The sequence below is a fragment of the Phodopus roborovskii genome, unplaced genomic scaffold (assembly GCF_943737965.1).
Source record: "Phodopus roborovskii unplaced genomic scaffold, PHOROB, whole genome shotgun sequence".
Lineage (NCBI taxonomy): Eukaryota > Metazoa > Chordata > Mammalia > Rodentia > Cricetidae > Phodopus > Phodopus roborovskii.
The window spans coordinates 3,155,937-3,182,533 of NW_026126693.1; the positions used below are offsets into that span (position 1 = coordinate 3,155,937).

The window sequence follows — 26,597 nt, forward strand, 5'->3', positions numbered from 1 at the left end:
ATAACGCATCATCATTATTATTCACAGAGCCTCAAGCTAGTGAACTAGTTCCTGCCATTTCCATAGAGATGGGATCACCTACCTCCTAGCTATAGAACTGAAAACCAGACCCAGGACTAAAGATTATTATTTCTGTTCCTTTCTTACCAGCCACTCTGGGCTGGGATTCTCTTATCTGTACTTCTGGTTAGAGATATAATGTTCAACTTCTAAGATTGCAAGGAGGGGAATGTCTTACTTGGCACTGGCTTTCTGTGGGCATATGCTCTCCAAGGAAGTTAAATGTAAGATAGATGGCCATAATGATCAATTACATTTAAAATGGTTCAGTCTATTAAAAACAACAGAGTGACAGATAGCCCCGTACCCCCACCCCTGTCAGGTCAAGGAAGTGGATTTTTTGCCAGATTCTGGAGCAGAAGGAAGCATATTTATATTCGTGAGACTTGAATAGGACAGTGCATGCTTGCAGTTAACTTAGAGGTCACTCTCGGGAATTGTAGTCTTTTGTCGCATGTAGGTATGCTCTTAGTTTAGTATTGTGCCTTTTGAGCTTCTGTCTACAAGGACATTTTCTATTGCATTGTATCTATGCTAGAGGTAATGCATTGCTGGATTTCTCTGGACAGTAGAAGTTGGTAGTGAGATTAGATCCACTGCAGATTCCAAGAAGACTTGAGCTAGCTCTGTTCACTGAGTCTTGGTAACAGAGTAAAGGATTCTCTCAGAGCAGGCCTCCTCCCGGAAGAAGATGCTGATTGGTCAGTAGAAGCAGGACCAAAGCCAGAGGGATGCAGATATTTACTCCCCAGTGACTTGCAGATGAACCAGTACCATGGGCCCCTTTTGTTCTGTTTCTAGATAAATTGGCAATCCAAATCCTAAATGGGAAACAGTCCCTTCATGTAACTGGCCCTTTTGTTTAATAAATAGCAGTGATGGGCTGCATGTGGAGATTGTTTTATGGCATCATAAGAGACAAAGCAAGATGATTTTTGAAGAATAGATGGTAATAATTTTCTTTCCTCAAAGTAAAAGGTTAAACTCCCTTTTCTACAAGGAAACATGCCTTTGGGCCATTCCTTGAGAATCTGATCTCTTCTTAAACCAGACACCAATGACTAGCTAAGCTCATGGATACTTTTTTTCCACAAAGCACTTTTGTATGTTTTTAAATACTTATTTGTGTTGTGTATGTGTGTGTGTCTGTGTGCATGTTTTTTTTTTTTTTGAAAACGAAAGGTTTGATTTTTTTTTTCTAGTAAAAATTGGAATTTTTAAAATTTTTATTTTACATATTGATCCCAGTTCCCTTTCTCTTCCTCCCTTCCTCTCACCCTCCCCTCCCACCCCACCCCTCTAAGTCCACATGTAGGGTGATGCCATCCAGGAGGGGTCATCTAAATCTGTCAAGTTATTTGAAGTAGGGACTAGGACTTCTCTCCTGTCTCTAGGATAAGGGAGTATCCCTCCATGGGGGATGTGCCCTCAAGGTCATTTTGTGCACCAGGAATACATCCTGGTTCCACTGTCTGAGGTCCCTTAGACTGCTCAGTCTTTCTAGCTGAGATGCATATTCAGGGGGTCTAAGTCAGTCCCATGCTGGATTCCCAGCTATCAGTCTGGGGGCCCATTAGTTCTTCCTTATTCAGGTCAGCCGTCTCTATGTGTTTTTGCAGCATGGTCTTGTCCTTCCTCTCTGCATCTGGATTCTAGTTCGGCTCAGTGTTTAGTTGTGGGTGTATGCTTCTGTTTCCAACAGGTACTAGATGAGGGCTCCATGATAGCAGATAGGTTAGTTGTTGATCTCACTATCCAGGAAGGGCATTTATGGTAGCCTTTCCACGGTTGCTCAAATTGTTAGTTGGAGTCAGTCTTGTAGGTCTCTAGACCTTTCTTTAGGTTCAGTTTTCTCTTCAATCCTATAATGGCTCCCTCTTTTATGTTCTCTCTTTTTCTCTCTCTCTCTCTCCATCCCTCCCTCCCTCCCTCTCTCTCTTTTCTGTCTTCTATTCCTCTCCTGACTCAATTTTCCTAGTCCCACGTGCTTTCCTCTTATCCCCTTCTCTTTCTCCTAGTTGCCTCTAACTCACTGCCCCACCCCCACCGCCATGTGCTCTGGAGAACTTGTCCCTTCTCCCTTCTGTGAGGGACCTTATATGAATCTTTTAGAATCCACCTTGTATCCTAGTTCCTCTGGCGGTGTGAATTATAGGCGGGTGATCCTTTGCTCTAGGTCTAAAATCCATATATGAGCGAGTACATACCATGTTCCTCTTTTTGTGACTGAGTTACCTCATTCAGGAAGGTTTCTTCAAGTTCCATCCATTTGCCTGTGAATTTCAAGATTCTATTATTTTTTCCCACAGAGTAGTATTCCATTGTGTAGATATGCTACATCTTCTTTATCCGTTCTTCAGTTGAGGGGCATCTAGGTTGCTTCCAGGTTCTTGTTTTTACATATAATGCTGCTACCAACATAGTAGAACAGATATCTTTGTTGCGTGGATGTGGATCATTTGGGTATATGCCTAAGAGGGGGTTGTCGGGTCCTGTGGTAGACTAATTCCCATTTTCCTGAGGAACTGCCATACTGATCTCCAAAATGGTTGTATAAGTTTGCACTCCTACCAGCAGTGGAGGAGTGTTCCCTTTCTCCACATCCTCTCCAGCATAAGTTGTCATGGGTGTTCCTAATTTTAGCCATTCTGGCAGGAGTAAGATGGTATCTCAAAGTTGTTTTGATTTGCATTTCCCTGATAGCTAAGGATGTTGAGCAATTTCTTAAGTGTTTTTCAGACATTTTTATTTCCTCTAATGAGAATTCTCTCTTCAGTTCTGTACCCCATTTTTTTAATAGGGTTATTTGGTGTTTTGTTGACTAGTTTCTTGAGTTCTTTGTATATTTTGGAGATCAGCCCTTTGTCAGATGTAGGGTTGGTGAAAATCTTTTCCCAGTCTGTGAGCTGCCATTTGGTCTTGTCAACTGTGTCCTTTGCCTTACAGAAGCTTCTAAGTTTGAGGAGGTCCCATTTGTTAATTGTTGATCTCAGTGTCTGTGCCCCTGGAGTTACGTTCAGGAAGCAGTCTCCTATACCAATTTGTTCAAGGGTACCTCCTACTTTCTCTTCTAAGAGGTTCAGGGGGACTACATTTATGTTGAGGTCTTTGATCCATTTGGACTTGAGTTTTGTGTGAGGCGATAGGCATGGGTCTATCTGGAGTCTTCTACACACCCTCATCCAATTGTGTCAGCACCATTTGTTGAAGATGCTTTCTTCCCCCCATTGTATAATTTTAGTTGTTTTGTCAAAAATCAGGTCTTCATAGGTGTGTGGGTTAATATCAGGATTTTTGATTCGATTCCATTGGTCTATTTTTGTGGCCATACCAGGCTGTTTTCAGGACTATAGCTCTGTAGTAGAGCTTAAAGTTGGGGATGGTGATGCCTCTTGAAGTTCTTTTATTGTACAGGGTTGTTTTGGCTATCCTGGGTCTTTTCTTTTCCCATATAAAGTTGATTATTATCCTTTCAAGGTTAGGGAAGAATTGTTCTGGGCTTTTAATGGGGATTGCATTGAATCTGTAGATTGCTTTTGGCAAGATTGCCATTTTTACTATGTTTATCCTACTTATCCAAGAACATAGGAGATCTTTCCATTTTCTGGTATCTTCTTTAATTTCTTTCTTTAAAGCCACAAAGTTTTTATTATTTAGGTCTTTCACTTGTTTGGTAAACGTTATCCCAAGATACTTTATGTTGCTAGTGGCTATTGTAAAGGGTGATACTTCCCTGATTTCTTTCTTAGCCTCTTTGTTGTTTGAATTAAGTAGGGCTACTGAATTTTTTAACTTTATCTTGTATCCTGCTAGTTTGCTGAAGGTGTTTATCAGCTGTAGGCGTTCCCTGGTAGAGTTTTTTGGGTTGCTTATGTAAACTATCATATCATCTGCAAATGGAGAAAGTTTGACTTCTTCCTTTCCCCTTGATCTCCTTTTGTTGTCTTATTGCTTTAGGTAGAACTTCTAGTACGATATTGAAGAATGTGAAGAGAAAGGGCAGCCTTGTCTTGTTCCTGATTTTAGAGGAATTGCCTTAAGCTTCTCTCCATTTAGTTTGATGCTAGTGGTTAGTTTACTTCATATTGCTATTATTATGTTTAGGTATGTTCCTGTTATCCCTGATATCTCCAAACCTTTATCATGAAAAGCTGTTGAATTTTGTCGAAGGCTTTTTCAGAATCTAGGGAGATGATCATGTGGTTTTTCTTTTTCAGTTTGTTTATATGGTGGATCACATTGACAGATTTTTGTATGTTAAATCATCCTTGCAATCCAGGGGTGAAGCCTACTTGGTCATTGTGGATTTCTCTGATGTATTCTTGGATTCGGTTTGTCATCAGGGATATTGGTCTGTAGTTTTCTTTCTTAGTTGTGTCTTTGTGTGGCTTGGGTACCAAGGTGATTGTGGCCTCATAAAAAGAGTTTGGTAATGAACCTTGTGTTTCTATTGTGTGGAACAATTTGAGGAGTATTGGTATTAGCTCTTTCTTGAATTTCTGGTAGAATTCTGCACTGAAGCCATCTGGCCCTGGGCTTTTTGTTGTTGGAAGGCTTTTGATGACTGTTTCTATTTTGTTAGGGGTTATAGGTCTATTTAAGTAGTTTGTCTGTTCTTGATTGAGTTTTGGTAAGTGATAGTTATCCAGAAATTTGTCCATTTCCTTTGAATTTTAAATTTTGTGCAGTACAGGTGTTCAAAGTATGACCTGAAAATTGTCTGGATTTCCTCTGTGTCCCTTGTTATGTTCCCCTTTTCGTTTCTGATTTTGTTAATTTGCATGTTCTCTCTCTCTGCTTTTTTCATTAGTTTGGATAAAGGTTTGTCTATCTTGTTGATTTTTCTCAAAAAACCAACTTTTTGTTGCATTGATTTTTTTTCTGTATTGTTTTCCTGGTTTTTAATTATTGATTTTAGCCCTCAAATTGATTATTTCCTGGCGTGTACTCCCCCAGGGTGAGATTTTTTTTTAAGGCTTTCAGTTGTGCTGTTAATTCTCTTATGTGTCTGTCCTCTGTTTTCATCATATGGGCACTTAGTGCAATGAACTTCTCTTGTAACACTGCTTTCAAGGTGTCCCATAAGTTCGGGTATGTTGTGTCCTCATTCTTGTTGAATTTTAGGAAGTCCTTAATTTCTTTCTTTATTTTTTTCTTTGACCCAGGTATGGTGAAATTGTGCATTGTTCAGTTTCCATGATTTTGTAGGGTTTCTGCAATTTTTGTTGTTGTTGTTGAATTCCAATTTTAAAGCATGGTGATCTGATAAGATACAGGGGACTATTCCTATTCTCTTCTATCTGTTGAGGTTTGTTATGTCGTCTAGTATGTAGTCGATTTTAGAGAAGGTTCCATGTGGAGCAGAGAAGAAGGTATATTCTTTTGTGTTTGGATGGAATGTTCTATAGATGTCTGTTAAACCCAGTTGAGACATAATTTCTGTTAGTTCTTTTGTTTCTTTGTTGAGTTTCTGATTTGTGGTTCTGTGTAGTGGTGAGAGGGGTGTGTTGAAGTTTCCCACTATAAGTGTGTGAGGTTTTGTGTGAGGTTTGGATTTTAGTAGTGTTTCTTTTACGAATGTGAGTGCCTTTGTTTTTGGGGCATAGATGTTCAGAATTGAGACTTTGTGTTGATGGATTTCTTCTGCAATGAATACGAAATGACTGTCTTCATCTCTTTTGATTAATTTTGGTTTGAAGTCTAACTTGTTAGATATTAGGATAGCCACACCTGCTTGCTTCTTGGGTCCATTTGATTTGAAGATCCTTTCCCATCCCTTTACCCTGAGGTAATGTCTATCTTTGAAGCTTAGATATGTTTCTTGTATGCAGCAGAAGGATGGATTCTGTCTTCGTATCCATTCTGTTAGCCTGTGTCTTTTTTATAGGTGAGTTAAGACCATTAATGTTGAGGGAGAGTAAGGACCATTGATTGTTAATGCTTGTTTGTTTTAGTTTTGTTGTTGGCAGTGAATTGTGAATACATTTGTCCTGCTTTACCCTTGGGTTTTGGTGAAGTGGGATTATCTGTTGCCTACGTCTTTGTGAGTGTAGTTAACTTCCTTGGGTTGGAGTTTTCCTTGCAGAACTTTCTGTAGGGCTGGATTTGTAGATACATATTGAAAAAATCTGGCTTTCTTTTCTCCATCTATAGTGATTGAGAGTTTTACTGGGTATAGTAGCCTGAGCTGGCTTCTGTGGACTCTTACTTCTATCTAGGACCTTGTGGCCTTGAGGATTTCCATGGAGAAGTCAGGTGTAATTTTGATAGGTCTGCCTTTATATGTTACCTGTCCTTTTTCCTTCGCTTCTGTTAATATTCTTTCTTTATTCTGGATGTTAAGTGTTTTGATGATTATGTGTCGAGGGGTCTTTTTTCTTTGGTTCAGTCTATTTGGTATTGGGTATGCTTCTTGTACTTTCATGGGCATGTTCTTCTTGAGATTGGGAAAGTTTTCCTTGGTGATTTTGTTGAATATGTTTTCTTCGCCTTCCTCTATGCCTATTATACTTAGGTTTGGCCTTTTCACAGTGTTCCACAATTCCTGGATATTTTGTGTTAAGGATTCGTTGGATTTACGATTTTCTTTGGTCAATGAATCTATTTTCTCTAGTTTATCATCAGCACTAGTTTATCATCAGCACCTGAGATTCTCTCTTCCATCTCTTGAATTCTGTTGGTTATGTAGTTCCTGATTGTTTGCCCAGTTTTTCTATTTCCAGCATTCCTTCAGTTTGTGTTTTCTTTATTTTCTCAATTTCAGTTTTCAAGTCTTGAACCGTTTTATTAACCTCTTTAATTGTTTTTTTCTTGACTTTCTATACTTTCTTTAAGAAATTTGTTTACTTCTTCCAATTTTTTGTTTGTTTTTTTCTTCAATTTCTTTAAGGGATTTTCTCACATCATGTTTGAGGTCCTCTTCATTTTTATGATGATAATTTTTAAGTCATTTTCTTCTGCTTCATCTGCTTGGGGTGTTCAGGTCTAGTTGATGTAGAGTCCCTAGATTCTGGTGGTGTCATGAAGGTGGCAGGATTGTTGGCTCCGCCCTCTGTCCCAGTGCTCAGCCAGAGCAGTGGGATAGTGGGCAGGGTATGACACAGGGTAGGGGTAGGGCAGGCTCTTTGTGGGTGGGTGTGGGTGGGTGTATCAGAGCACCAGGAGCACTCTCGATGGGGACGGGACACAGGGGCAGGGAGATCCGGGGCCAACCCAGGGAGTTCCTGGGGAAGGGTGTTGGGGGGCATTCCACCCGAATTGGTCCCACAGAGTCCTGGCAATGAGAGTCAAAGACGATGGGGGTCAAAGACTAGCCTGGGACTCTGGCTGTTTCTGCACCAATAGGCAGATCTAGCTGGGGTCATGTGTGCATGTTTGTATTTGATCTTCATGTTTCAGGTGCCTGTGGAGACCCATTGGATCCCCTGGAACTGGAGGTACAGACAGTATTTAGTTGTGTCCCGTGGGTGCTGGAAACCAAACTCAGCATTATGCAAGAGCAGCAGGTACTCAGCTGCTGAGACATCACTCTAGTTCTCCTTTTTTTTTTTTTTTTTTTTTTTTTTTTTTTAAAGACCACTGTGAGCCAAGCATTGGTGGTGCATGCCTTTAATCCAAGCATGCAGGAGGCAGAACTCTGAGTTTGAGGCTGAGGCTGACCTGGTCAAAGTGAGTTTCAGACAGCCAGGGCTGCATAATGAGACGCTGTCTCAAAACAAATAAATGAAGACTCTACTGAATTCTTTTCAAGTAGCTGGTGTGTATATCTTGAGACTTGTGGTTTTCGCTTTGCATTGTCAGTCTCCATGGGAACAATATTTGGAGCTCTCCCAACTCTCCTTTAGTCAAGTGGCAGTTGAGTGCCACACCCAAACACCGTGCGACATGCTGAGCTGGGCTGACCCAGTGGGTCAGTGAGGACTCTATTTTCTTTTCCTTCAAAGGTGTGACATCTAACATTTTTTAAAAAGTAAAATAAAAATAAAATAAAAGGTAATTTTATTCTCTATGTCAATGAACAGGCTAGCATTAGCTAGAAGCTGGGTTTCTTCGAAGAAAGAACAGCATTCTCTCTAGCTTCCTATTCCCCAGTGACCACAAATCTCACACAGCTGCCCTTATGAGCCTCCAGGGTTGCTGGCAAGTGCCCTGCAAAGGCACTATCCAGGACATCTCAAAGCACGCTTCCAGCCAAGCAGTGATCCATAAGGGTCATCCCAGGAACTTGAAAACCCACTCCCCCAAACAATTACCTTCTAGTAGATGGGCATGTGAGGGTGGGCTGCTGGTGGCTGCTGTCTTAACTGACTGGACCACTATTGACCTCTCCAATGCCTTGCCTCCAATCCAAGCCCATAATCCATATTCACTCACCAAGAGCCCTGTTGAAGATGCCATCTTCATCCATTGTTTTCTCAGATCCATTTCCCTGCACCTTGTGTTTCTCTGTCTCCCAAATAGGCCTTTCAATTTACAGTCATCTTGGAATGCTAGCAGGTTAAACATTACATCACTGATAAATGCATTTATCAACAGTAAGAGAACATGAAGATTCTAACAGACCAGCAGACTTTGAGAGACCTTTGCATTCATGTGAGGATATCTATGGGACCTCTGACTAAATATAGGCTTCAGATCTTTGTATTCTGTTGTGTGACTTTAACTGGGCAGGCATGGACAGTTGTCTACCCACACCAGATAGGGCATCAAGAACAGACTAAAGGAATAATTCTACCTAAGTATAGCTTGGTGAAGCAATGAGTTTATTAGGTGAGGGGGTTACTTACAGGAAGATGGTAACTCCTGCGCATCTGCCTCAGTGAAGCTCCCTGCCCCACGGGACAGTTCCCTCTTTAACAGTAACTGCTTGATGATCATGTAACCCAGAAAGTGCTTCCCAAGCTTTAGGAGTTTTGTTAGCTTCCTGAGACTTTGAGCCTGCATCACCTCTCTAGGAGCGGTATTTCATTGGAGGAGAACAGGGACACAACACCTTTCTGTTCAGTGGTTTTAAGGCATGAACTCTCAAACTCCAGTGCAAGGTATAAATAACTCCAGGGAAAACACTTGTGAAAACACACACTCTGTCTACCCTGAGGACACACTCTGTCTGTCCTGAGCACACTCTGTCTGTCCTGAGCACACACTGTCTGTCCTGAGCACACACTGTCTATCCTGAGCATACACCCTGTCTGTCCTGAGCACACACTCTGTCTGTCCTGAGCACACACCCTATCTGTCCTAAGCACACACTCTGTCTGTCCTGAGGACACACTCTCTTACCATAGGCATGCTAGCATTTTTGAAGGTTATTCACTGCCCACATTATTTTCTGTTTTTCTTGGTTGATTCAAGACTATGAGAAAACCAAGCTTTAAAAATAGATTTGTTTATCTCTGTGTGTGGGTGTGCAGGTAGAGGGGAGCTGTGAGAGTCCAGAGATAGAACCAGGTCATAGGACTTTACCCACTGACCCATCTTACTGCCCCCAAAGATTTTAAGAGAAGGATTTTTTTTAAAGAAGCCACAGTGTGAGTGTAGTCTCTTGTCAGCAGGACTGTTTGGCCAAAAGGAAGCAGAGCACATGACAGTTCTCTCTCTCAGTAAATTCCACCATAGACTGAAGTGCCAAACAGGCATGCCTATAGCCAAACTGACCACTAGATGGCACCAAAACACCAACTAATTTTCTGGTTTTGGCTCTGGCGTTCCATTGCTTTAGAGATAAGACTTTCTGACTTCTCCTCCTCCTCCATATTGTGAAATTATATATTATATAATAAGAATTATTAATATTCTAATACTAACTAGATAGAAAGGATAGTTAATTAAGATAGGGTTACCATAAATAAGGATCAGAGGTCACCTTGCCTTCTCTGAAAAATAATTAAGGAGGAGGCCCTGACCTCAGCATTCCTGCCTGCCCTGGAACTTTGTTTTCAAGGTTTCGAGATTTTCCATTTCTGGCAGAAGGACATTGGCTGTGTGGACTTTCCTGTTTCTAAGTAAAAGTATAAAAGTATTACATAACTTTACTGAGACTCCAAAATCAACAAGGGCACATTAGTCACATTTTAATGTAATATTAGAGCATTTTTTTTTTGTGTGTGTGTGTGTGTGTGTGATATTGAAGTGTTATTTAAGTTCTCATTTATTTTTAGAGTTATTTTAGTCTGTCATGAAGGGAAGTGATGGCCAGAAGGAACCTGGAGTTGGGATCTGAAATGGAGAGCATAGGGCACACTGCTCACTAGCTTGCTCCCCAAGACTCTGCACCCAGAGACCACACCACTCACAGTGGGGCGGGCCCTTCCACATCACTCACCAATCATTAATAAGCCTCTCAGTCTTGCTGATAGGTCAGTCTGATGCCGGGGGCATATTCTTAATGGAGGTTCCTCTTCTCAGATGACTCTAGCTTGTGTCAATTTGACAAACAAAACCAGCCAGGACAAGCATATAATTTATCCCCATCTCTGCCCCCATCTCTTCCCCCCCCACTGCTTCCCCCCATCCTTATGTGGTCCTTTGAAACCCACCAATCTCCTTAGTACCCCAGGTTGTTCATGTACTGGGGCACCAGCAGGGGTGTGGCCAGCCTCTGAGGTACTGCATCCCTGAAGCAAACTGTCACTCTCCCTTGTCCAGCAGTTGTCCATTGCCAATAGCTCTTCAGATAGGGGTGGCATTTTGTGGGACCCTTCCCCAACCATGCTGGGATTCTGGCTGACTTGATCTTGTGCAGATCTTTGTGTGCACTCACAGATGCTATGAGTTCATGTGTGCAGCTGCCCTTTCCTGTCTGAAAAACATTTTTTTTACAGTTGTTCTCTACTGCTTTTGCTCTTACAACCTTCTTGCCCCCCTCTTTTGAGATGATTCCCCAGTGTTGAGGCAGGTGTGTATGTGTTGTAGCTTGCAAAGTTCACAGTTGGGTAGTATTGGTGAGTACTTTCTCCTTTAGCAATTTGCATATCAGCTTCTATCACTATGAAAGCTAGCAGGTACAGGTTTATAATTTGAAGCTCCCAGGTCAGTGCCGGCTTGGTTTCTCTGTGTCCTATGACTTACCATCAAGTCTGGAGAGTTTTGATATGTTTTGAGGGGTCTATGAGACCCCACTGACTCTAAGTTCTCTTACTTTCTTGATGTATATAGATAGGACATACATGAGAAAGCAGTGATGTGTGAATTACCTCGTAGACTGGGTACAAAGTCCCAGTGCTTTGCATAGTGTTTGCCTTTGAGCTGCTTCTAACTCCTCTCCTGGCTCTGGCTTGCTGGGATTCATCTCTCTTAGTAAACTGTCCCTGCTTCTGCTGATGCTCATGTACCCTGTCCCGTTTCTTGTTCTGCAACCCAGGAACCTTGAAATTCTAGTGAGTGGTCACCAGACTCCCGTATCTACAGATGAGCCACTATATTCCTCAACATTAAATATACATTAGCATATAGAATTTTATTATTAAAAGGTGAATATAATGTTTACATTCTTCAAGACAGTACAGTCTTCAAAGACCTAAAAGCCAATTAATTCTCTTTGGGAGAATTTAACAATTATTGTGAAATTTGTTTATGTCATCATTTCGATTACTAGCTTTTGGAAGTGAGTAAGCCTAGAAAGGAAGGAAGCCCATTCCATTTGCTTTGAGTTACAGGCACATTTCTGACAGGACATAGTGTGGTGACACCACCCAAGCTGGGATGGCTCTCTGGGGAGGAAATGCCTTAATACAGGCTTCCTGCTAAGCCCAACCCAACTAGGAAGTCTTTAGTTTTGGGAAATGGGCTGCAGTTCTCTGTAAATGGGAAGAGAGACAAGGCTTTCCAGGTCTCTTAATTTTCAAATTCTCATGGCGTGTGATTGTACTGTGAAAGATGTAGTCCCTCAAAAATGCCAACACCAGGGAGACCTGCAAGGGAGACATGTGGGCCCTGTTAGGGCACGAACCTCTTTTCATGCTGCTGCTGTTTTTGTCTGCAGGCCTACAGCTTGACAGGGTACTGGGCAAAACTGAACTCCAACCTTGAGTATGTCAAGTACACGAAGCCCCACTTACACTATCACAACAGCGTTGTGAGGAGAGAATGGTGCAACCTGATCTCGGAAGAGGTGAGGTCACAGCTAGCGTGGGGACTGAGAGTGGCCAGCTCATGTTGGCCCTGCTATTCCTGTGTGGACTCAGTGACAAGCCAGTGGGCTGCTAGGACTGCTTCTACTGTCTGTTCTTTGAGGAGGAAATTGGAATAAAAGGAGTAAAGGGACATGTGGCACATCCCTAACAGACGCACCAGGAACATCTCAGATGTCGTTGGATTACTTGAGTAGCTAAAAGTTTATTTAGAAAATGTTCCCCAGTTAATGGGGCAGGTACGGGGAGAAAGAGTCAGTGAGACAGACTGTAAAGGGGTTGGACAGGGGAGCTGTCTGGGGAAGTGAAATAGTTCTGTATTTTGATCAGGATGGTGCATTGTAGTGCATAAACCTACACACACGATAGAATGGCATAGGATTAGACACATGCTGTACAATGTCCATTTACTGATTTTGACATTGTAGTAGAGTTATATTAGATAGAAACATTAATTGAGACAGGATAAAGGGTGCTTGGGACCCTTGCACTACTATGGTATAGCATCCAAGGCTTCCTGTGATTATATTGTTTGAGAGGAAAGTTTAATTAAAAAAAGATAGGTGTTCTCATGACACGTGAAATACTATTTTTTAAAGCCTTAGACTACATTGCTTTTGTCCTTGCTATTAAAAAAAGCTGTGTATGAAATTTTCACCTTCCATATTCCTGACATGTTCTTTTCCCCAGAAAACGGGAAAAAGAAGGTCCACGATGTATGTGAGGAACATCCTTGACAATGCAATAAAGTAAGTACAATCAAAGGTTTGCAGCCACTGGCCTAGCTGGCTGCCTCTGTGATAGACCTCAGGGAAGGGCTGTCCTCGCTTCCTCTGAACCACTGGGCCCTAGAGATTCTAGTGGGAAAAGCTTCTAGATTACGCCTCTATGGATCGGACCCTGGAATGGATGGCTTAAGATGGATAAATGGTGAAGAGGGGATATTTTTGAGGATGAAACAGAGAGCAGGTTGATTTAAGTTGGTGGCACTTGCTTTTGTTTTGAAAGCTGATTTCAGAGCAGACAAGTTGTCTCAGAGTGCTCAAAGTGGGGGCCCCATTCCAGTGTCCTGTTTTCTGCTTTCATCATTTCCAATAATTGAGAGCAGAAGTTCTTCTAAATAATTGCTGCTGCTGCTGCCACTAAAGAGCTTTGAGATGTGTAATTGCTTACTGTGCCCTTTGGCATACTGATTAGAGTGTCTAAGTTCTCTGGTAGGGAGAGAACAGTTTCTGCAGTGGTTTATGAGGCTTTACAGCAGCCTATCTCTACACAGTGTTGGGGTGCTAAATTTTTTTAGCTGTTTCCTTTGTAAATAACACACAATTTCTTTGCAGGGTGATTTCTAACATGGAAACAAGGACATTGGGTAAGAAAGGGCCTGTACTAAGGTGTAAGGAGTACAGTTTTTCTGCCTGCCGCCGCCTGGTCTTGTCCCGCCGCCGCGCTAGCCCCAAATAACACACAGAGACTCTGTATTTGGTACTATACTGTTGGCCCGGTTACTTGTTTCTTATCGGCTAGCTCTGCCTTAATTATTAACCCATTTCTGCTGATCTATGTATTTCTCTTACCAGGGAGCCGGCGGCATACTGCTTTCTCCAGACTCTCCATCTTGACTCCTCCTTCCTACTTTCTATTTCCTCCTTGTCTCCTAGTCCCTCCTATCTTCCTCTCCTATTGGCCAACAGTGCTTTATTTATTAACCAGTATGAAAAACATATACAGAATGACATCTCCCATCACTAAGGTCCAAGTCTTGTTTGCAACATTGTTCTTCCTAACCAGTGGGTTGGCAAGAAAATCACTTGGAGCAGTATAAAGGGGTGTAATGGATAGCAACAGCTTTTAATGGTACCCTGTTAGAGTGACCACTTAGCGGGTTCCATGCCTGTCTTGGCACCAGGACCTGAAGGAGTCTCTGGGTGTTGCCTTCATGTCTCCTGTCAGAGCTGATCAAATTAGCATGGCCTCTGGCTATACTGAAAGCTGCACTTGGCAGTTTTCTTGAATCAGATGCTTTCTCTCCAGCTGTCTGATCACATGGTCTCTGACTTATGTGTGCCTTTCATTTTGATTCTCCCTGGGGTTATGCCCTGGGCTTGGTCCCAGGGGAGCAAAGATTGGCCTTGAGGTAAGCAGTGTGGTTCTATGGGATTGGACACAAGTTTCCAGAGTTGTCACATACCAACCATAAGTGCCTGCACATAGTCCTCAGGGCTGGTGTGAGGGGACAGTAAGAACAGACTGGTTTCATGTAGAGAATGCTTAGTTAGTGCCTAGTTAGAGGTAAGGGATTTGAGCAGGAAGGGGCTTGATGGAGGAGAGAGAGGCTGGGGAGGCTTTCCAAGGCAAGGAGGTTTACTCTGTGGTAACTGAGGGAGAAGAATGGTGACTACATCCAGTCCCAAACCTTTCTGATGTTGCTCATGCTCCATGAAGACCAGCCTTCAGTAGGGAAACTATTTTTTATCACCTACCCTTGTTTTATGGACTTGGATATTTTCATATGTGTGGAGACTCTAATGAAAATTAATTTGGAAAGTGTGTAACAGTATACTCAACAGCTACACACACAGCCCAGTGGTCCATGAAGGTGACTTATCTCCACTGGGAACTAGCCACAGTCTGGGTAGCCAGACCATCCTTGCTTGTAGCCAGGGACTCTGCTCTTTGGACAGGGCATACATGTGTGAGATCCAGGGTCATCTTCCTGCTGTGGCTAACAGTTGTGCAGTGTGGGAAATGTTGTTGCTGCCTAAGGGAGGTTTCTGAGCTTGGCTTGGTGCCAGCCCCGCAAGCATCGTCTTCAGGGGCAGTGTCTCCCAGTGTGCTCTACAACCCTTCCTTCCTGTTCCTTGCTTTGCTTCCCAGGAAGAATGCTGTCACTGCCTGAAACTGAACTCTGCAAACTGAGGGTTGTTGCACTCACATTCTGAGTAGTTTCATCATATTCCAGAGTGTGAAGAAAGAAAGCATTCATTCTAAGGGGTCAAAGAGCCCGTGCCTTTTCAGACAGGAGCAACAGCCTGCTGGGTCTGCCCTCTTACCTGCTCTGGGTCTCAGAAATTCTGAGAGAAGACCCCAGTGTGGGAGTTGTCAGGCAATCCTGCTGGTCTCCTAGGCTTCTCGTCAGTGCAGGGTCAGTCAGGTTGGGGAAAGTGAGTTTGCTTTAACTGTCTCGATGTCCCATGTCCTCAATCTGATAGCATGTGTCTGTCAGCATTGTTTGTCCCAGTTAGTCACTGTCTCTTCAGTGACTGTGAAGGCCACTGACCTATGGGATCAGGAGGTAGGAGGGAGCCACACGGTCTGAAGCCTGCCCTCTCTAGAGTTAGGCCTCCTGAGGGGAGGAGGCTTGTGTGGGTCTTGTAACTGCTTCCTGAACACCACCCTTCTGATGGCTGATTTTCTGTTAATTTTCAGAACCAAGGTTAATACCCCTCTTACAAGAGGAAGATAGGCACCAGAGGCTACTCATGGGCCTGGTAAGTAGTCTGTGGGCTTCTGGAGGGCTGGCAAGCAGTGGTCTCAATAAACAGTGGGCAAGGACAGACAGCTGTTCATGTGAAGGCATTTTCCATGAAGTATTCAGCGAATTCCAGCACTATAGCCTTGGGTGTCCAGTGATGAGCAGAAAATGTATGATCTCTGCCCTCTTGGAATATATATTCTAGTGAAGGAGATGGATTAGTCACATGAATAAGCATGCATGTAATTAGTCACAAGAATGTGATAAGGAATATATGTGTATATATGCCAACATTCTGCGATTCTAGACACATGTCCCTGATTTTTAGCATGGGTTCTTGGGATCTGAACTCAGGTTCTCAGGCTTGCATGACAATCACATTTACCCACTGAACCATATCCATGGCCTTTTTTCATTTTTTGACTATCATATTGACATAGATTTACAAATCATATTAACAAGACTCAGGATACAGGGATACACACACTCAGGATACAGGGATACACCACACATTGAAAATTAGAACGAACTGTTTTGGTGGCATTTTACAAAAGTATGAGACCCAGCCAATTTCACTTCTAGGAATGAATCTGGCTAAAAAGTTGTGGCTATGACAAAACCCTTTTTTCCCCCTCCCTCATTTTACTATGAAACTGGAATGAGAATTCTTCCTGTGGCCTACTCTCATGCCAACTGCATGGAGCACAGTCTCTCCGTGGAGCACAGTCTCTCCGTGGAGCACAGTCACTCCGTGGAGCACAGTCACTCTGTGGACCACAGTCTCTCTGTGGAGCACAGTCTCTCCATGGAGCACAGTCTCTCTGTGGAGCAGAGTCACTCTGTGGAGCAGTCACTCTGTGGAGCAAAGTCTCTCTGTGGAGCACAGTCACCTCTGTGGAGCATGGTGTCTCTGTGGAGCACAGTCTCTCCATGGAGCACAGTCTCTGTGGAGCACAGTCTCAGTCACTCTGTGGAGCACAGCCACTCTGTAGAGCACAGTCTCTCTGTGGAGCACAGTCACTCTGTGAAGCACAGTCACTCTACAGAGCACAGTCTATCTGTGGAGCATAGTGTTGGTCGTGCAATTTTCCCAGAGCTGTTGGAGTTGTAGGTTGCAAATAGTTGTAGATCCCAAAGCCTGTAACTTTGAAGCTGGCACTTTCCACAGACTTCATTGGAGGAGTCCCATCATGGCCAAATGACTCCGAGTTGCCCCTTGGCTTTGGTTAAATCATAAGACGTTCCCCCTGAGAGAAACGTTGGAGCCATTGATTTACCTCGGCAGAGGGCAACTACAGTCATATACCTTTGGGGTGGCAGGGGTGAAGGGTTTTCCTCAGATCAAGAGTTTTTCATGTTGATTCCAAATACTAATACTGGTCCTAATTAAAATCAGCCACAGGTGTAAATGGGCCTGTTGTGACTTATCTAGTGCCTGTCCTGTTTTCAGATGGTGTCTGAGCTAAGAGACCATCTAGTGAGACATCTACAGGGTGTAGAAAAGAAGAAAATTGAACAGACGGTTCTGGACTACATTTCAAAACTGGTTGGTTTTACTTTTTCTCCCAATTTCAACCCTACCCCATGTTAATTCTCAGGGTGTCAGTCAGTGAGTCCATTGGTTGTTGTGTGTATGTTTATATGTTATGTGTCTGTGTGTTTGTATGTGCATGCGCGCGCATGTGTGTGTGTGTGTGTGTGTGTGTGTGTGTGTAGGGGGTGGAATGGGTGTGCCCATAGGCATGTGGAGGCCAGGGGCTGACTTTAAGTGTCATTCTCCATCACTTTTCATCTTAGTTTTGGAGACAGGATCTCTCACTGACCCTGGATCTTATTAATGCAGCTAGGCTAGCTGGCCAATGGATTCCAGGAATCTACCTGTCTCTGCCACTTCCCTCCCCAGTCCTGTGGTTACAGATGTTCTGCCTGACTTTTTATGTGGTATTGAAGACCCAAACTCAGGTCCTCATTTTGCATAGCAGGCAGTTTATTGACTGAGAGGTCTCTCCAGCATCCTTGACCCCATTTGTTCCTCAGGTTAGGTTTTGGAGATTTCCATCTTCATACTGGTATATTTGGTGCTATAGATTAAGGGAAGGGTAAGAAGAGCAGCAAACAAAGAGAACTTATTGAAGGTGGTTTTCTGTCCTACTTAAATTAGTGGTCCTATGCTCATGGACACATATGACAATAAGGCTAGGATAGCTGCCAAGTGGCTGGCCATATCTCATTTAGACAACTTTCAACTCCTTATTAGACAATAAGTATTGATTTTTGTAGTGAAGGTTTATACAATATGAGAGAGCTTGAGCTTTAATTCCAAATTAGGTCCAAAAGATAAACTAGGCCAGCTTGCAGCTCAGCTTTCAATCTCCCACCACATCTGCTAATGAGATGGCAGTTCATTGCCTGTTAACAATGTACTGAGATGATATTGTTCAAATAAATGACATCTGTTCATATGGAAATAGAAATGATGCGATGAGATTGGATTTCATCCATCTTTGCTTTTTTTACAAAACACTGAAGCTAAAGTCTGGTCCTGTAGAATCTAGAAATAATATGCTTGACAGAGAAAGAATGTTCCATTATGTCTCCAAGTTTGGGTAAGACAGGTATGCAAATGAGCCAGTGTGTGAACGTGTGTGTATGTGTGTGTGTGTGTGTGTGTGTGTGTGTGTGTGTGTGTGTGTGTGTATTTGCAATGACTTTGGAATATTAAATTTCTTAGCTAAAGTCAAGAAGATCTCTTCAATTAATTTTGAAGTTTTCTACCTTTACTGTAGTCATTAGTGACTATTTTCATACTTGACAATCTACTGAAATATTTGAATTTCATAATTTAAAATGTATTTATTTATTGTTCATGTGGGGTTTTGTATGTATGTATGTATATATGTATGTATGTGCACCATGTGCATGCCTGGTGTTCACAAAGGCCAGAAGATGGTGTTGGATCCCTTGGAACTGGAAATGTCGATGTTTGTGAACTGTCATGTGGGTGCTGGGAATTGAACCAGGGTTCTCTGGAGGAACAATCAGTGCTCTTAACTGCTGAACCATCTCTCCAGCCACAGTGAATTTTATAATGTTAATATACTAGGAAAGGCTGTATTGTCATATAATGCTATTTTTAACCAGGGCATCCAGGTCTCTCTATCTCCCTCTGTATAGAATGCCAGTGAAGTACACTTTAAGAATATGCATTGACCCTTCCCACAGTCTTAGTCATTTGTCTCTCTCTTCAAAGATAGAAGTGTTCTTTCTTTATTTTGGTCAACTATTTTTTAAACAAGGCCAGTTTTAAAGAAATCTAGCTAGTGGTTCTGTTGATGAATGCAGATCTGCACAGGAATGGTAGCTTTCCCGAGGTCTGTAGTCTTCAGTAATGAGCAGGAGTTACATGAAACCATCTCAAGTCCACAAGACCTCATTCCCACATCAGTTATTTTTAGCTTTGCTAGTAACCCAGACATAGCCTTGCTTGTGCTCACTGCTATAGCTATGCATTTGCATGGTGGGGATGAGCTTTTTGTTTTTCCACACCAGGTATTGGCAGGCAACAGGTGGCTCTCAGCTTAGGATGGGAGACAGAGGCCTGGCTTAAAGAACCTGTCATGCTGAGAAGGTATTCTTTTTAAGCCATCACCAACAGTTCTGATGAAGGTGTCCAGCTTTCCATGCCTTTTCCTCTTTTCTCTCAGAAGATGTTGTTTCCCTCTACATGTGTATGGTGGCTGTGTCATTTATATTTCCTTAGTAAGGGGCTGCTTATGGTGGAATGATGGGGGATGTCCTTCTGTACGCTGTGAATATATGTTTCTCTTATCAGTGGATGAGTAAAGCTGTTTCAGCCTGTGGACAGGCAGGATGTAGGCTACCAGACAGGAAGAATTCTGGGAAGAGGAATGCAGAGAGTAATTTGTGAAGAGACCCTGTGTAGCTGCTGAGGGAGCAAGAGGGCGGGGCATCACTGGTAAGCCAAGACCATGTGGATATACACAGGTTAATAGAAATGGGTTCATAATAAAGAGAAAGCTAGCCAGTAAGAAGCCTGAGGCATCAGCTAAATAGTTTATAATTAATAGTAAGTCTCTGTGTGTTTATTTGGAGCTAATGCTTGCAGGCCCTGGCAGGACAGAAACTTCTATCCACAGTGGAGCTTAACTTTAGATTGCCAACCCCTCATTTCAGTCCCTCTACTTTTTTTTTCTGGATCTGGTTTAATTAATTGAACACGATGACCACCAGTTCTGTCCAACTTTACACGAATGGAATAATTTTGATTTTCCTTATGACTGAATCTTTTTTTATCTTTTTTTTATTTTTATAATTTTATTTTACATGTTGTTCCAAGTTCCCTCTCCCTCCCTCCCTCTTACCCTCTCCTCCCCACCTCACATGCACCCTGACCACCCTCCCTTCCCATCCCCCCATCCCAATTCCACATGTAGGGCAATGCCATCTAGGTGGGGTCATGTAGATCTGTCAAGTCATTTGAAGTAGGGACTATGACTTCTCTCCTGTCTCTAGGTTAAGGCAGTATCCCTCCATGGGGGATGTGTCCTCAAGGTCCTTTTGTGCACCAGGAATACATCCTGGTTCCACTGTCTGAGGACATGCAGTCCTATGTGCTTGCAGGAGACAAATATAGAAGACTGCTGGACCTTGCCAAGTCAGGGTAATACAGCCTTTCTACTTCCCTGCTGTTGTTGTGGTCTGTCAAGTACTCTTGGCCTTAGCCAAGACTGGGTGTACCAATGTTGCTGTGAGACCTTGGGTGACTGTCCAGGTAGCATGCTGTTTCTGTCCTCGCTGCACCTTTTGGAAGTTGCCCATCTGCACTTCCTATCTACCCTAGTATCGTTATTTTCCTTCTCAGGTCTTGATGAGGTTGAAGATTAAACTATCACAACTATTATTCTCTCTTCCTAGTTAGATATATTAGGTACTAGACTTACGTTTTCCGGCTTAGGACAACACTATTGTAAATTCCATTATGCCTTTACCCTAGGACTAGATATGTAGGTCATTTTGTTCTCGATTTTCCTTTTCTTAGAGCACACTTGTTATTCACTGTTTTGTATATAGTTTCCTATCAAGCCTAAATCTTTTCTTTAGACTAAAAGGGGAATTGTAGTGGGATATTCACTTTGTCTCCTTCTCTGGCACCGACCACGCCCATTGGGGGGTGAGCCAGGGGAGGAAGTGACCTGTGGAAAGAGGTCTGAGGAGGAGCCAGGGAACGCTGTCTTGCTGGCAGGTCGTGGAGAGGAGAGCATCCGGTGGAGCCTGCTGGTGTTAATCTGTCTAGGTTGTAAATTATTTCTCCCTGAATTAACATCTATTCAGCCTATTTGTTTATCCTGATGCAATATGCTTCTGCTTCCAAAAGGTACTAGATGGTAGCCTTTCCACTGTTGCTCAAATTGTTAGTTGGCAGCAGTATCTTTTATGTTCATTCTCTCTCTCTCTCTCTCTCTCTCTCTCTCTCTCTCTCTCTCTCTCTCCCTCATCTGTCTTCTATTCCCCCCTGACTCAATCTTCCTAGTCACTGTCCCCCAATTACCATGTGCTCTGGGGGACTTGTCCCCTCCCCCTTCTGTGAGGGACCTTATATTAATCTCTTAGAATCCACCTTGTATCCTAGTTCCTGTGGCAGTGTGAATTATAGGCTGGTGATCCTTTGCTCTAGGTCTAAAATCCATATATGAGCGAGTACATACCATGTTCCTCTTTTTGTGACTGGGTTACCTCATTCAGGATGGATTCTTCAAGTTCCATCCATTTGCCTGTGAATTTCAAGATTCCATTATTTTTTTTTCTGCAGAGTAATATTCCATTGTATAGATGTGCCACATCTTTATCCATTCTTCAGCTGAGGGGCATCTAGGTTGCTTCCAGGTTCTTGCTATTACAAATAATGCTGCTATGAACATAGTTGAGCACATGTCTTTGTTGCATGGATGTGGATCATTTGGGTATATGCCTAAGAGGGGGATTGTCGGGTCCTGTGGTAATCTAATTCCCATTTTCCTGAGGAACCACCATACTGATCTCCAAAATGGCTGTACAAGTTTGCACTCCTACCAGCAGTAGAGGAGTGTTCCCTTTCTTCACATCCTCTCCAGCATAAGTTGTCATGGGTGTTCCTAATTTTAGCCATTCTGGCAGGAGTAAGATGGTTTCTCAAAGTTGTTTTGATTTGCATTTCCCTGATAGCTAAGGATGTTGAGCAATTTCTTAAGTGTCTTTCAGACTTTTTTATTTCCTCTAATGAGAATTCTCTCTTCAGTTCTGTACCCCATTTTTTAATAGGGTTATTTGGTGATTTGTTGACTAGTTTCTTGAGTTCTTTGTATATTTTGGAGATCAGCCCTTTGTCAGATGTAGGGTTGGTGAAAATCTTTTCCCAGTCTGTGAGCTGCCATTTGGTCTTGTCAACTGTGTCCTTTGCCTTACAGAAGCTTCTAAGTTTGAGGAGGTCCCATTTGTTAATTGTTGATCTCAGTGTCTGTGCAGTCTCCTATACCAATTTGTTCAAGGGTACCTCCTACTTTCTCTTCTAAGAGGTTCAGGGGGACTACATTTATGTTGAGGTCTTTGATCCATTTGGACTTGAGTTTTGTGTGAGGCGATAGGCATGGGTCTATCTGCAGTCTTCTACACACCATCATCCAATTGTGTCAGCACCATTTGTTGAAGATGATTTCCTCGCCCCATTGTATTCTTTTAGCTGTTTTGTCGAAAATCAGGTCTTCATAGGTGTGTGGGTTAATATCAGGATTTTTGATTCGATTCCATTGGTCTACCACTCTATTTTTGTGGCCATACCAGGCTGTTTTCAGAACTATAGCTCTGTAGGAGAGCTTAAAGTCGGGGATGGTGATGCCTCTTGAAGTTATTTTATTGTACAGGGTTGTTTTGGCTATCCTGGGTCTTTTGTTTTTCCATATAAAGTTGATTATTATCCTTTCAAGGTCGGTGAAGAATTGTTCTGGGCTTTTAATGGGGATTGCATTGAATCTGTAGATTGTTTTTGGCAAGATTGCCAATTTTACTATATTTATCCTACCTATCCAAGGGCATGGGAGATCTTTCCATTTTCTGGTATCTTCTTTAATTTCTTTCTTTAAAGCCACAAAGTTCTTATTATATAGGTTGTTCACTTGTGTGGTAAGCGCTACTCCAAGATACTTTATGTTGCTTGTGGCTATTGTAAAGGGTGATGTTTCTCTGATTTCTTTCTCAGCCTCTTTGTCGTCTGAATAAAGTAGGGCTACTGACTTTTTTGAGTGTATCTTGTATCCTGCTAGTTTGCTGAAGGTGTTTATCAGCTGTAGGCGTTCCCTGGTAGAGTTTTTTTTTGGGTCGCTTATGTAAACTATCATATAAATTGCAAATAGTGAAAGTTTGACTTCTTCCTTTCCAATTTGGATCCCCCTGATCTCCTTTTGTTGTCTTATAGCTTTAGCTAGAACTTCGAATATAATATTGAATAGATATGGAGAGAGAGAGCACCCTTATCTTGTTCCTGATTTTAGAGGAATCACCTTAAGATTCTCCCCATTCAGTTTGATGATGGCTGTGTTTACTGTATATTGCTCTTATTATGTTTAGGTATGTTCCTGTTATCCCTGATCTCTCCAAGACCTTCATCATGAATGGGTGTTGAATTCTGTCGAAGGCTTTTTCAGCATCTAGGGAGATGATCATATGGTTTTTCTTTTTCAGTTTGTTTATATGGTGGATCACGTTGATAGATTTTCGTATGTTAAACCATCCCTGCATTCCAGGGATGAAGCCTACTTGGTCATGGTGGATGATTTCTCTGATGTATTCTTGAATTCAGTTTGCCAGTATTTTATTGAGTATTTTTGCATCAATGTTCATCAGGGATATTGGTCTGTAGTTTTCTTTCTTAGTTGTGTCTTTGTGAGGCTTGGGTAACCAAGGTGATTGTGGACTCATAGAAAGGGCTTGGTAATGAACCTTCTGTTTCTATTGTGTGGAACATTTTGAGGAGTATTGGTATTAGGTCTTCCTTGAATTTCTGGTGGAATTCTTCACTGAAGCCATCTGGTCCTGGGCTTTTTTTTTTTTTTTTTTTTTTTTTTTTTTTTTGAAGGCTTTCGATGACTGCTTCTATTTCATTGAGGGTTATAGGTCTATTTAAGTTGTTTCTCTGTTCTTGATTTAATTTTGGTAAGATATAGTTATCCAGAAATTTGTACATTTCTTTCGAATTTTCAAATTTTGTGGAATACAGGTTTTCAAAGTATGACCTGAAAATTGTCTGGATTTCCTCCGTGTCCATTGTTATGGTCTCCTTTCGTTTCTGATTTTGTTAATTTGCATGTTCTCTCTCTGCTTTTTCATTAGTTTTGATAGAGGTTTGTCTGTCTTGTTGATTTTCTTGAGAAACTCTTTGTTGCATTGATTTTTTTGTATTGTTTTCCTGGTTTTTATTTTGTTGATTTCAGCCCTCAAATTGATTATTTCCTGGCGTCTACTCCTCCGGGGTGAGTTTGCTTCTTTTTGTTCTAAGGTTTTCAGTTGTGCTGTTAATTCTCTAATGTGTCTGTCCTCTGTTTTCTTCATATGGTCACTTAGTGCAATGAACTTGCCTTGTAACACTGCTTTCAAGGTGTCCCATAAGTTCGGGTATGTTGTGTCCTCATTTTCATTGAATTTTAAAAAGTCCTTAATTTCTTTCTTTATTTTTTCTTTGACCCACGTGTGGTGCAATTGCACATTGTTCAGTTTCCATGAGTTTGTAGGTTTTCTGCAATTTTTGTTGTTGTTGTTGAATTCCAATTTTAAAGCATGGTGGTCTGATAAGATACAGGGAACTATTCCAATTCTTTTGTATCTGTTGAGGTTTGTTATGCCACCTAGTATGTGGTCGATTTTAGAGAAGGTTTCATGTGGAGCAGAGAAGAAGGTATATTCTTTTGTGTTTGGATGGAATGTTCTATATATGTCTGTTATACCCAATTGAGACATAACTTCTGTTAGGTCTTTTGTTTCTTTCTTAAGTTTCTGACTGGTGGTCCTGTCTAGTGTTGAGAGTAGTGTGTGGAAGTCTCCCAATAAAAGTGTGTGAGGTTTTATGTGAGCTTTGAGTTTTAGTAGTGTTTCTTTTATGAATGTGGGTGCCTTTGTATTTGGGGCATAGATGTACAGAATTGAGACCTTGTGTTGATGGCTTCCTCTGCAATGAATTCGAAATGACTGTCTTCATCTCTTTTGATTAATTTTGGTTTGAAGTCTAACTTGTTAGATATTAGCAGAGGCCCTGGGATGGGGGTCAAGGATCCTGCGGGCAGGAACTCAGAGTCGTCCTGCAGAGATAGGGGGATCTCTGGGAGGGGCCCAGGACTCCAGTAGATGACCAGAGGTGGGGGGAGACCAGGCGGGTGGAAATTACGGGTGGTCCCGCGTGGATAGGCAGGTCTAGAGTGCTCTCCCTCTACTTTTTTTCTCATGTAATCTCAATGATGTCTGAGGCATTTTTAAAATATGTTTGTTATGTAAGTCCATTTGTTCATTTGTGGTGTGGAGACTGCTGCAGAGGCATTGGGAACAGCTTTCAGAGCACAAAGACTCCCAGTGTTGTATCTGAGAGTCTGGTCACATCATGAAAGGGTTCCTTTCTGTTGACTTTAAGTTTCTCCTTCTAAAGTGCTAAGAATTTCCATTCTAGCATTTTTCTCCACTGTACTTGATCACATGAAAGTTTTCACACTGGTTTGTGCTGACTCCTCAAGGCAGGAGACCTAGAAATGATGCCTGTGTTGACTCATAAACACCATGCCCCTGACATACCCAACTTTCCCAGTTGCAACCAGCCACACCTCCTAAAGAGGGTGGCTAGGCAGAGTTTCTGGAAACACATTCAAGGAAGTTCCTGTAAGCATAGCTTGCTGTTAGCCAGAGAATCCTCTGTCACCAAGGCTGTGCACGCATGGGGCCCCTTCCTGCCTTGTGTCCTGCTCTTATTCTGTGTTCAGGTGCACTAGTTCATGGTGGACCACCATGTGGAGACTGCTGTACTGCTGACTAACCTGTAAAATCAGAGTAGGTTTTCAGACAAAGCCCTAAGGCCAAGAAGGCATCTGGTTTGAGTGATACATTGCTGGCTCTAGTCAGTGACTTAAAACTAATTTTTATGCCAGCAATAGGAAAGCACTTCCTCTCATCTCACAGAAGAAGATACTGATTTTGGAGAGGACAGGGAGACACAGTGCACAGAACCCGACCCCCTTGTCACCTTTCCCCACAGCTCATGTACTTCTGTCATCATTCTCCACTGTCAGTGTGGCAGGCGGACAGTTAAGCCATTGGCATTTGACCTTCACTGCTGGTGAGGGGCTCTGTGTGGACAGTGGAGCCAGCTAGCTGCTCAGTGGAGCATTTCCAGCATAGACAGAGAACACTCTGTCACAGTGGGGGCACATTTCCAGTCTTTCCAGTTTGGATGTCAGTGCCTCAGCACTGATTTCAGAAAGACTAGTTGTATGGTGTGCCTGGCCACAGCCCGAGTGCCAACTGTCTTGGATGTGCAATCAGAGCTGCAGAGGGACAGTTGGGAGGGCCTTTAAGGGAAGGACAAGAGCTCTGCTTCATGAATCCTCTTCCCTTCTAGCTGAACCTCATCTGGTGCATGCTGGAAACCAGCTGGAGAAAACACAGTGTGCATCCTTGGGTTTTCCACCTGTACGCAAGTATTGTTCAGTCCCCTTCGTCATGGTGTGCAAAGAGGTAGTAACTGCCTGTTGTAGAAAAGCCCCTCTGAAACACTAGTTCAAAGCAGTGCTCTCCAGCCTTGTCAGCATGTGTTTCAGTTTTATAGTGGGAAGTCAAGGCAACCTCAGCTATCCACTATGTCACGTGGTTGATGGGGAGGGAGAGACACATGAGACCACTACTTC

General features: G+C 42.5%; 1 protein-coding gene across 2 annotated transcripts in view; it reads left to right on the forward strand.

Annotated features, from left to right (window-relative positions):
- The window catches only part of Gsap (gamma-secretase activating protein), a 107,957-nt gene that overhangs the window by 65,588 nt on the left and 15,772 nt on the right, over window positions 1–26,597 (forward strand). For both annotated transcript variants that reach the window (XM_051174820.1, XM_051174821.1), the window contains 6 exons: window positions 12,044–12,172; window positions 12,882–12,940; window positions 13,529–13,560; window positions 15,618–15,679; window positions 17,114–17,209; window positions 26,312–26,382. In XM_051174820.1, coding sequence (XP_051030777.1) covers window positions 12,044–12,172; window positions 12,882–12,940; window positions 13,529–13,560; window positions 15,618–15,679; window positions 17,114–17,209; window positions 26,312–26,382 — 449 coding nt within the window. The remainder of the gene's footprint in view (window positions 1–12,043; window positions 12,173–12,881; window positions 12,941–13,528; window positions 13,561–15,617; window positions 15,680–17,113; window positions 17,210–26,311; window positions 26,383–26,597) is intronic.